The sequence below is a fragment of the Eurosta solidaginis genome, chromosome 1 (genome assembly GCF_040869045.1).
Source record: "Eurosta solidaginis isolate ZX-2024a chromosome 1, ASM4086904v1, whole genome shotgun sequence".
NCBI lineage: Eukaryota > Metazoa > Arthropoda > Insecta > Diptera > Tephritidae > Eurosta > Eurosta solidaginis.
Genome location: NC_090319.1, coordinates 373,119,363 through 373,131,718, shown reverse-complemented (window position 1 = coordinate 373,131,718; position 12,356 = coordinate 373,119,363). Strand labels below are relative to the sequence as shown.

At 35.5% G+C, this 12,356-nt stretch overlaps 2 protein-coding genes across 3 annotated transcripts; one reads left to right on the top strand and one right to left on the bottom strand.

Moving 5' to 3' along the window:
• The first annotated feature begins 301 nt into the window (after nucleotides 1-301).
• On the top strand, nucleotides 302-9,004 carry Osi10b (DUF1676 domain-containing protein Osi10b). 2 transcript variants are annotated; one of them, XM_067763049.1, is made up of 4 exons: nucleotides 302-1,094; nucleotides 1,326-1,477; nucleotides 4,775-5,113; nucleotides 8,990-9,004. In XM_067763049.1, the coding sequence occupies exons 1-3, from the start codon at nucleotides 500-502 to the stop codon at nucleotides 5,105-5,107; spliced, it is 1,080 nt and encodes a 359-aa protein (XP_067619150.1). In that variant the 5' UTR covers nucleotides 302-499; the 3' UTR covers nucleotides 5,108-5,113; nucleotides 8,990-9,004. The 2 variants fall into 2 exon arrangements, with proteins under 2 accessions (XP_067619150.1, XP_067619149.1); XM_067763048.1 differs by lacking the exon at nucleotides 8,990-9,004 and having other exon boundaries at nucleotides 4,775-5,227.
• Nucleotides 9,005-10,512: 1,508 nt separating this feature from the next.
• On the bottom strand, nucleotides 10,513-12,154 carry Osi11 (Osiris 11). The gene has a single exon (XM_067763050.1). The coding sequence runs from the start codon at nucleotides 11,906-11,908 to the stop codon at nucleotides 10,934-10,936; it is 975 nt and encodes a 324-aa protein (XP_067619151.1). The 5' UTR covers nucleotides 11,909-12,154; the 3' UTR covers nucleotides 10,513-10,933.
• Nucleotides 12,155-12,356: the final 202 nt, after the last annotated feature.

Genomic DNA, 12,356 nt, shown 5'->3' with positions numbered 1-12,356 from the left:
CCCAGTATCTACCGATGGCGACAAGGTACTCTCTATATAAATGAAAACATAAAACTTAAATGTTTCGCATCAAAATACTAACTTTTACTTGGGTATCTCCCGTGACGTGGAGTGTATACGCGGCATTGAAAACATATTGCTTCAACCTTTTTCGCGACATATCTTGCCTATTCTAAAAACAAACTTTTATCTTGCTTTCTTACTCAATTTCAATTTCGCTTTCTTTTTTTTTGGTTTTTTTTTCCTACCTAACGGGAAAGAAACGTTTTTATTTAGACTACCATATGCTTATGTGCAGAACCCCTATAAATTCAAATAAATTAAATGAAATATGTTTAGTATTTGAAGAAATGTGTAGGAGGTAATGTACCACGGGAGTGAACTTATTGAATTAATGTTATACCAAGTTTATAGAAGTGAATGTAAATATATTTAAAATAATCAAGGCAGACAGCAAAAAAATCTTCTTTTTACTCCAGTAAAAAAAAAAATATTTGCGATGCCTCGTGGAAAATCGTATTGCTATTTGACAGGATTCAACCTACAATTTCTCATACTTCTAAAATGTATGGCATTGACGTTAACTAACAGCACAACAACAACAACAATACTATTAAACAACAATAACGCCAGCATAAAAGCTGATTTGACCACAATGCGGTATATTGGTCAAGCTTTGACGCAGTGTTTAAGCATTTCAGAACGTTGGCAATGTATGGAATTGCAATTGACAAAAGTACTTGATGCTGTGACAAAAGATAATAACACTTGGCGCTATGGTGACTATATATTTATTGAAAAATTGCCCAACAATAAAAGTGTGGAAGATAAAGGATATGAGTCTTTATACGAACAACAACCAGCACAAAGGCAACGCTCATTGAATGCTACAAACAACAAACGAAGTATCACTGAAAGTTTGCTGCAATTGATTAAATCTCGTTCAATACGCTTACAGCTGCCAGCATCTAAGCAAGGCTTATACAATCTAGGTGCTGGTATTTCAGATGCTGTTGATGTTTTGACACTAGACAATTTTGTACCTTCAGCATCAGCATTGTACGGTGGAACGGAGGCGGCGCAAGCGGATGAAGGTATGCAACGTACACTCAATGGTTTTGTAGATGATAAACTAGAACAACTTACTACAAAAACAATACAAGCGAATGACAAAAACAAAAGAAACTGGAACAAGACAAGCAAACTTAAAGACTATGAACAATTAAAGAATTTAAAGTACAAGGACAAAGACAACCATAGTAACAAGTTTTTCTTTGAAAATTTCACAAGTAAAAAAAAATTTACTAATAAATATTCACTTAAAGGACGTAAAAAGAAGAACAAGGACAAAACTGGTGCTATGATGGGTGGCATAGCTTTAGTAGCAATGATCGCACAAATGTTTCTCAGCAAAGTGATGCTCATCGCTGGCGCCGCCTTCGTAATGGCGAAAATTGCGCTGCTCGTATCTATACTTGTGAGTAAATTAATTTTGATTACACTGAAATATATAAACGGTAGTAAAATCAAGAAATCGTATTTGTTGTTCTTGAATTAGCAGACATTCTATAATATTAATCGCATTACATTTTTGTTATTTATAATAGATAAAATTAACAAAATTTACACACGACGATGTTTACCGGGACATGTGTCCAAATTTCACTTCTTCATTAATCGCATTATACCTAATTTAACTGATTTTTTTGCCAAAATAAAAAATCCGTTTAGTCATTGCAACATAGGAAGAACTCTTGGTCTCAAGTTAAAATATTTCAGTAAAAATTACAACATCTAACAGATTTTTCTGTGAAGAGAACTGAATCCATTGGTAATTTTAACACCAAACAGCTGTCAATATTATGCAAATGCATAATTAATTTTAGAGAGAGCAACGGCTTACGAATAAAAAAAGTAGGTAAAAGAGCCATAAAATTTAAAATTTTTGGTTACGAAAGTTGTCAAGTGTTACACTTTGTTAAACAAAATATATATACAAGGCACAACAGCCTCCGAAGAGCTTCTCTCACAATTTGCTTCGGGCTCCTTTTAATTTTTCTTTCTAGCAAAACTTAGGTACACTCTGTACGTCACTACCAAGCCGCCACTAAAATTCGGTTGTAATCCTCCCTGGTCTTCAAAACATTTTTTTAATACCCAACGGATTAATACCCTCCAAAGCCCCTTGTTGTTGTTGTTGTTGTAGCGATAAGGTTGCTCCCCGAAGGCTTTGGGGAGTGTTGTCGATGTGATGGTCCTTTGCCGGATACAAATCCGGTACGCTCCGGTAACACAGCACCATTAAGGTGCTAACCCAACCATCTCGGGAACGATTTATAAGGCCACATTAAACCTTCAGGGCATCCCTCCCTCCCCACCCCAAGTTCCATAAGGAGCTTGGGGTCGCCAGAGCTTCGTCTGTTAGTGAAACAGGATTCGCCGCGGATAGGTGAGGTTGACAATTGAGTTTGGAGAAGCTGTATATTGCGCTGACAACCTGCAGGGTTGCGCTACACAGCCCCTTGAATCTGGTATTTTAGTCGCCTCTTACGACAGGCATACCTACCGCGGGTATATTCTGACCCCCTAAACCCCTAGCCCGTCGACGCGAAGGGTGTATCCGCATGACGCACGAATTTGTCGAGTTGTTGATAGGCGGAGGTTTGTTAAGCGTCGTGCTCTAAAACTGATCACCTACAGAATAAAAATCATCAGCTGAGTATTTTAGTACTTAAAATTTTTATTTTTTTTTTTTTTATTTTACTTTTTTGTTCCGAGTTAAGATAGGATAGGACAGTTTTCTTTATGGTAAAAAGTGAATCCGATATATCAAATGAATTAGAATGAGTGTTAAAATCATGACACAAACACCGAAGAAGCTTATTTAATTCGAAATTAGTTCTACACTGCCTCAAAAGAAGAGGTTTGTAATGTCTTCACACTCGTGATGGGACGTTAAAGTTTACTTCGTTCAAAAGAATTGGACTAGAAATCAATCCATTCAGTATTTAGCCATAAATATTACGCCTAGCGTTTCTCTATGACTTGCAAGAGTTGGCAGATTGATAAGCTTCAACCGAATAGTATAAGGGGGAAGATTATACGCAGAGTCCCATGAAAAGTTCCTAAAGAGAAAAGTAGAAACTGCTTTTATATTGATTCAAGTCTAACTGCATGAACTCGATATTGTGGATTCCAGACTATTGATCCATATTCTAGTATCGGTCTAACTAAAGTGATGTAAAGCGCTTTAGTTACATAAGAGTCACTAAATTCTTTAGACCATCGTTTCACGAATGAAAGAACACCTCTAACCTTATTAACAGTAGCATTAATACGAAGGCTGAAACTAAGTTTAGCATCTATCGCCACTCCCAAATCCACAAAATAGTTTACTGATAGAAGACAAAAATCATTAATTACGTAAAAGGCTGCTGGCAGGGATCTTCGAGAGAGGCACATGCATTTGCATTTATTGAGGTTCAGCGGCATTGAATTCACGTTGCACCAAGTAACTAGGCAGTTTAAATCCGCTTGAAGCAAGGGATGTTCTTTGACGCATAAGACCTAAAAAGTTGTATATCATCAGCATACATTAAGATTTTGGAATATTTTATAGTGGTACAGATACCATTAACAAATAGCAAGAGCAGAATTGGAAATAACTGCCCTGCCAGAGGGAACATCGATGACATTTGAAAGCGTATTTATTTTTGTGTTCGACTGCAGAGACACCGATTCCGTCCACCGAAGGATTTCTTGGTTGAATTTCCGGGCATTATTCCCAGCCAGCATCTGATCTCATCGTACCCAGTATATCCACGTTAAGCTAACTCGACCGCATTCAAAAAATGTCATACTTTAAAGGGGTTTACACTGTATAAGCTCCCCTCACCCCCGGTAAGATATGGAACGTACCCTTTGGCGAATACATCGGTCATCCAAAAAGCTATATCTAAGCAGGTCTTACCGCATGTTCTGGGTAGGATCCAGCCGCCGAAATATCTTCAACACATTCACTGATTCTTTTAGTTCACGCACTTAAACATTCCGTGGCTCATGCAGCGTATCTTGTCCTTGCATTCGAAACTCATGAGACCTTGCAGCACAACGAGTGTTTCGTTGGAAGAATTCTCGAAATCGGACCACTCTTTCCAGCAGAAACTGCGGGATGGGTTCACCTAAAGAAGGACTTTAATATACGATTTGTAAAATCCAGTTGGAAAATCCATCATTTCTCCCTCCATCCTTTTTTAATACTTTCCCGAAAGTACCATTTAAATACTACCTGTTGATGCAACATATTGCTAAAGGTATATTCATCATTTTTACTACTGGGAGAAAAACACTATGGAGAGACTAATCTTAGACATCAAATTTGGAACACTTGAACTAGCTTTGTTTCAGTTTGACCAAAAGCCTCTTGGCCTTCAGGCACAGTGAAGAAGAGAAGAATCCTACAAAATCCAAATAATTGACAAAATCTTTTCTTTTATAATTCTTTGCTCAAACCCTAAAACTTAACAAAAATGTTGAGCATACAGGATACATGAAAGCTTCTGCAATGTAGGGACTAGGATATAATACACAAAACCCCACTAAATGCAACAAAGAGTACGGTTCAAAAGTAGGCGTTTTCCGAAAATAATTTCATTTCATCACAAAACATTTCCAATCAATTTATGTATTTCACTGGAAGAACCTTTTGTTATGAAAAACTATAAAATTTCCACTTTATACATATCTAAGCCTAACTAAAATATGTTCGTTTTAGGGCAGTCTAAAAAAGGGGTCGACTGGAGGCCACACTAGCACGGATCACATTGTTGTGACTGATCATGGCTTAAGTGGGCATGGTGGATATGGCGGCGATGATTACCACAGTGCTGGATGGCATCGCAGTATGCCGCACACACATCACACAAAGCAAGTAATTACCAAACAACCAGAAAACTACGATGAACATAACCACAAACCGCCACAATTCCAAACGGGAGCCTTTAATCATTTAAGTCATGGCTACGGTGTCCATGAACTTGACGAGTTTACCAATAACGAAGACGGCGATGAGTACAGACGAAGACAAACGCAAAATAAATTTATTTAGATTTCGGTAAGATATTCACTTTTAACTTTTAATTATGTTATGTTAATAAATTTATTTGTTTTTTTGTAAACAAATGCAATTTTATGTTATCTCTATACTTAATAAAAAAAAAAACAAATACTTGACAATATTTAACTCCGAAAAGATTAAGGCCAAGATTCACTTCACATTCACATTCATTGCTGCCGTCCGTTTATTTCTCCTTACAAATTGACGGGACGGAACCTACATGTCTTATGCCTACTCCGAAAGAAACCTGCAAGGTAGATGGAGAAGCGGCCGTGGTGTAGTGGTAGCGTGCTGTCATTGAAAGGTTTTAAGTGAAAACTTATCTGCCTTTCAGATGCCATTCGGAGTCATTAAGTTCCCTTCCAGCCAATTTGTAGGAAAAATTAAAAGGAGCACAACAAAAATTGGAAGAGAAGTTCGGCCCAACTATCTTCGGAGGTATATCGCGCCTTGCATTCCAAAAAAAAAAAAAAAAAAACCATTGAGCCAAACTCATTCACGCAAACTCGATATAAATTATTCGTTTGCCGTTTTGAATGGAATCATATAGATGTCTATATGACAGGATCAAAATATATTCACTTAATAGGGGTATGCTCGAACCTTCGCTATTAACTTATCTGTTTTACCCTTTTCAGGATGTGTATTAAGTACTTCAGCTTTTCATTTCATTCCCATAAAATAAAAAATCAAGATAAAAGATCTTTTTTAAACCCATATTGTGGGAATAAATTTTGTGGCTATCTGAGTTTAGATTTTGGGAAATATATCCAAAAACTATAAAAGTATCCAGTTGAAAAAGATTAATGACTACAGAACTCAAACGAGTACCGACACTTTATAAAAAGATTTACGGCTTATCTAGGTCTAAAGTTTGATCGATAGCTGCAAAAATGGTTAATGTATCAAAAAAAAGACTGTCCAACTAACTTGAGGGATTACTCTAATATCCATATTCTACAAACGACTTTCAACCTCAGTGGATGCACATTTTGGGTGATTCCTTCTAAATTATTTTATATAACCAAGTAAGTTCGATGCAGAAATAATAAGCATATTTCCCTTGATATCTACTTCAGCAATCACAATATCTAAGGTTAGAAAATTTGTGTAGGAACGTTAAAACTCGATTCGAGAAATCAGTTAGAAAACTGCAAATTTAGCTCAGATTAGGATCCCATAAGAGAAATATATTAGGCCTGAATGGGGCATGACTTTTCTCTTGTAATACACATTCTTCTCCAATCCGTACTTCAAAGTTTGTTCGGACATTGCCCAAACAGTTTTTGGCCCCACTTGGATCACCAATTTGGTCAATATTCACGAAAAATTCGGAGACATATTAAGTATTTTTTAAGTTTGTGCTTTTTCCCATACTCCGCGCCTATCAAACCCTTTTATTTGGTGAGAAGTTTAGGTATGTATCTGGTGTCCATGTTGGCGAAATTTAAATTTTGGGCTATGACAATTCTGTTCCTATCTCCATGTCATAAAACACATTGAAACCGCATGTAAAAAACTCTTTTCTGTACTTCTGAAGAAAACTGTGCACAGTTTCTGGAAAATTGGTCATATATTTTAATATGCAAACCAATAGCAAAAAGCTATTAAAATAAGGAAAATGATACATGATATTTGGCCATAAGAGTCCTTCCCTTAATCTTGAAAAGTAATTTTCTTAAAACTTAGAACTATATTTTCCTGCGTTCAAGCAATCATTTTCTTAAAAATCACTGTGCAACACAAAATTCTTCCTGGAATGAAATTCCTACGAAGGGGTTTGCTTGGTTAGCTCGTATAAGCGGGATATTTGCTTTTTTTTTATTTTTTGCTACCAAAATTTGTATCCGTTTTTTGAATGAAAACTTTTACTTGTAGTTTTCAAATGCGAGGAATCCTTGAGGAAATAGGGCAATCGGTATCAGAAAAAACATCGAAAAGAAAGAAAATTGACACTGATGATGGCACAACGCCGAAACCGATTTGTCTCGAAAACAAATTTGACAAGGGATGACGGAAAACCGTTCTAATATATATCATTTATCCACCCTGTCGGAAAATCAACAAAACAATTAAGCATTACGATTTAGATGTCAACTCCTAACATTACATGCTAAAAAGTTGTCAAAAAAACATAATTTCAACAGATCGATGTTTTTAATTGTGCCAAATTATCGCAAATTAGCGCAATCGAAAACTACGCGTGAGGGTTTTGTATTTCAAAAATCGGATGAATTTTTTTTTTGCAAGATAAATAAAATTTAATAATTTCTCGTTTATCCGTACTAACCTAACAAATTCCCTAGGAGGATGCGTTTAAACCATTATTTGCGCGTCTCATCCCAACAGCTTTTAGAAGGTCAACATTTATCGCACAGTGTATTGTGAGAAATATTCAATGAAGTATTATTAATGAAAAAATTTCCCTCAAATGAATGAAAGCTTTTATATAAAAACTACCAGATCGAGCAAAACACCCAACTTTGGTCTATCTGCATAACTTTTAAGAAGTTTTTACCTTTCCTACCCCCACCCTCGCTCTGTCCTTCTCTTTCTTTGCGTCTCTATCTCCCTCTCCGTCTTTTCCTTCACTCTTTTTCTCACCAGCTCGTCGCTCCATCTATCCCTGTTTCTCTATCTTCGTCTGGCTCCATATCTTTCTCAGTCATTTTCTCCTTCCCTCTAATTATTCTTATTCTTCTCCATCCCTTATTCCCAATGCCAGTCCCAATCCCAGTCCAAAATTAAGGGATGGATAACCCTTACGATTTAGGGTATGAAAAATAGATGTTGGCCGATTCTCAAACTTACTCAATATGCTCACAAAATTTCAGGAGAATCGCTAGAGCTGTTTCAAAGGAGTTCCACTACAAACACTGTGACACTAGAATTTTGTATATTAGGTAGTAAATTGTTACTCATTAAATTGAAATATTCCTCTATTTAAAGAACACGTTTTAGGAAATGCGTTCCTTATTTTAGGTAAGTTTAGTTAAGTTTTTTCCTGAGTGCAGATTGATACACTCGCATATAAAATATTGATTCTTCCAATAAGACAATTGTTGTAATTTTTGTAGATCTATTTGTCGGTAATCCCTATTAGCCAACGTTTTGAATATACTGGAGTAAAAGAAATGGATTACTTTATGTTTATCATACACTCTCAAATTTATTTTATCAAAGAGGGAATTTTTTTTTCACCATAGGAATTTCTTCCTTCAAGAAATGCTCAAGAAAAAATTCGTTTGTCAAGTAGTACTCACTTTCGAGAAAAATCATAAGCTTTGTGCCACCTTTTTCTAAGGAATTTTAATTAAACATGCACGGAGGAGCCCTGGTTTCGCAAAAAATTATATTTATGTGCGTCTCATTACTTCTTGAGCAAGTAAGAAAATAGTCGGTTACATACCAGGAACAACAATGACTGTATATCTGATTTTTTTATAGAATTTTCAATTCTATCTAAGCATAAGTATTTTTTTTTTCTGTCTTGTTAAGTGTATTTTCTTTAGTTTAAGTGTATTTTCAATTCGAATATTCTGCCCTATTCTGCATTTCGACTTGGATTGGAATTTTTTCGATTTGGCAATTTTCAGCCCTATTCTGCATTTCGACTTGGATTGGAATTTTTTCGATTTGGCAATTTTGGTATTCTGTGTTCCAATCTCTTTCGATCCAACTTCGAATCGTTCGATTTTGTGTATTCTGCATTTCGATCGTAGTTCCGTTTTTCTAAGTTGCAAATTTGTTGATGGAAAAATATTTTATTTTTAATTTTTTATTAATTTATAACAGAATTTTAACAAAAATGTAAGTAAAACTTGTTAAGAAACGTAAAAGGCTTGATGATGACTGTCTTTTATATGTTTCCAGGTCAAAAACAACATGTAGATGTCGCACATTGGGGACGAACTTTTCAAAACCACCTACATATCACAAATATTAACCGATTTTAATACATCGCCCGATTTAGAAAAAAAAATTAGGAAAAAAAAAACAATTTTGCAAAATGTTCTTTAAAAAATTGTTTAAACAAATTAATTTTGCAAAACGAATGTCAATTAGCAATACCTACTATCTCTTAAAGTGTATATCATTCCCTTAAGTATTAAGCAAAAATTGTATGTCACGAAAGGGATACATAAATACGTATTATAAGATAAAGTTCTGCAAAGAATAGGCTATTTTGCAACCAATTGTTTAATAAACAAATTAAATTGAAGAATCAAGCGATGTGAGTCTCTTCAGAATTCAATTACGAAAATTTCTGTGTAAACATTGTTGCAGTCGGTTGATTTTTCGAACCTGTAAGTGGTTTTGAATTAAATTAGTGCTTAATCCCCAATGTGTGTCGAAGTCCTTGGACGTATTTGCCCCGCAAAAGTATCTAACACATACTTGAAAGCATCCTTATTAAGTGGAAAGTTTTTTTTTGAACCTAAATAAGAAAATAATTTATTAAACTTTACCACTTTTAAGTTCAATTTCTTACAATTCGTCACTCATCTCAAGTGGATTACACAAATCTCGGAATATTTGCCTTTCCATTCTCGCCTGGCCATTTTCGTATGCGTTGCTTTCCAACTCCACAAATAATGCCGCGGCTATTGATTCCATTATAATAGACAGCTATAATTTGTCTGTTCGTTGGGTCCAGTTATATGCCAAAGCAAGCAGCCGGAGTAGAGGAAGGTGAAGCGAAAACGTAAACAATCCTTGCGGAAAGAATAAATAAATCTTTATAAATTATTTTAGGCCAGTGCAATGAAATTAGCATCCATAAAATTCAGAAAATGTCAACTATATTCGTGCAGGAAACCGTTTTAGCAAAACTTGGTGGCCGCGGCAGGGAATTGGCCAAAAGAACGACAAAAACACACATATAATTATGAAATCACTTCACTCAAAAAAAATAACACTGCGGCAATATATTATATTGCTTTTTTTTGTACAAAATGGCGTGGATAAAAAAATATAAACGTTTTTCAGTGTTTTTTTCAAATTTTATTTAATTTATTTTGTTCCAATGTTCACACATTCCGTACAAACAGCTGATTTCGAAAAATCATTTGCTCTTCCTCTTCTCGTTACGATTCCGTCGTAATGCAGAATACCCAACTTCGATTAAAGCGGAGCGTAGAACGGGAACGTAATCGAAATGCAGAATAGGGGTGATTAACAATTTTTTAACAAATTTAACGAAACTTTTCCGTAGCGCTATACAATGATTTTTTTTTAAACAAGGACATATACAGGGAAACTAAAAAAAATTTAATTGGGCAACAAATTTGTATAGCGAATAATCGAATCCGCTTTTCTATGTTCTGAGGTTTTTTTTCTGAGTGTAGTTTGCTAATCCTGCAATAATTTTTATTTAATTATAATAACTTTTTAGGTAAGCAAATAATAATTTATTAAACAAATCATCTTAAAAACTATGGGACCCTTAGTTAAATATTTAAAAATATATTTAAACTATATGTAATAATGTTTTAAGTTTACAATATACAACACAAACATATGAATATATAACAATAAATAAAAAAAAATAATTGTTTTAATTGTGTTCACGCTATTTATATTTAACCTATATAACAAACACTATTTATGCTAGACTGACGTGCACGAAATTTCTCTATACATAAGTAGCATTCAATTTTTGGTTTGATGAACATCTTTGGTTTTGATCTGCAATCGCATGTTTGCGACATATATATAACTTTCTCTAGCTTACACAATCATATATAATTAGCAATTATTCAATTTTTCAGCAGCAACCCAGCTACATACATATGTCTGTATCTTGCTACGTCATTCTTATGACTGCGCACGAGACGGCACCCAAGCATTGTATGCCTTATCCTGCATCATCATCTCATCATCGATACTACGATGATATGAGCTACCTTCATGCCCGGCCTCGTATTCGCCCGCATGACTTGACGAATATGTTTGACTATGCTGCACTTGTGGATGTTTAACAATTTCGTAAGTGGTCTTTTCGCCACCTTCCGATGACACCAACTTCTTCAAACCAATTATAGCACTAATAATTAACGCAATTTTACCAACGATTAACGCTTTACCCGCCACAATTGCAATCGAATGATATGCCATTTTGAGTATAGCCGCCTTCAACATTACAGCCGCTATAAATGCACCCAAATATTTTTTATCATCACCACCCTTCTTTCGTCGACCCTCCTCAGATTCAATCGTCTGATGAGCTACATCATCCACATCACCAAGTGTAAATTGTTGAAAATAAGACATTAGTGAACTAAACAAATCTTGCTTGTTGCGTTGCTCAAAATTAAGTAGGCGTGGCAAATTTACTTGTAGTTGACGGCTATCAATGAAATGCAAAAAACGTTCCATTAAAAGAGCATCTAAACTTTTCATTGATAAATTTTCAAGATCGCGATTACTTAGTTTATCTTCGGAATTGGCGCTTGCACGCCCCGTACGTGTCTCGTTATCCACTTTCTTGACAATTGACACGCCCTCAACAATATTTATATTATGCACTTTGAGCGCTCTTCCTAAGAGACGCGTCGCTTGCACTTTGAAACACCAAAATAGATCATCGCGATCACCGCATATACCGTAAATATGTTTAAGTGTGCGTGTAAAACTATTCTCATAGAAAGCACTTCGACCGCTGTGATTGTTAAGCTTGCTGTTGTTGTTGCTGCTACTTCTATTGTGGCTCGCGGGCAGCTCATGCAGCTCAGCTTGTTGGCAGAGTGCTATTAATATGAAGGCGGCCAAAAGCCTTAAATTTGTATCCATTAGGTAGGTGTAGTTTGTTATTGCCGCGAGTTGAGGAGAATATGCTCGATTTGTGCGGCGAGTTAATCCCTATATAAATATAAGCCGCTGGGTAGTCGTACTGAGACGTTGCTGCCTACCGCATATCCTTGCGCTTGCGTATGTGAAAGGTGTTTTTATTAAAATAATTTAATTTCTTTCACTTTTTAATTTGAAATTCTTTTTCTAAAGCAAAACACGAAATATTAAATATCTTGACAGCCTCTTCAAACTTTCAACAAAATGCAACTGATCTGCGTCGTTTGTGCTACAATCAAATTTATACACTTTACCTTAGCACAATTAGTGCAAATAATAAAAGCTGCTGCCTCTTAATTTGCTGCTGCCTCTTATTATGCAGCGACTAACGCTGCTGGACCCAATTGCCTAGTCTGCCAAAGCCGCAAGCATCGTTTAGCAGTTTTCCTTT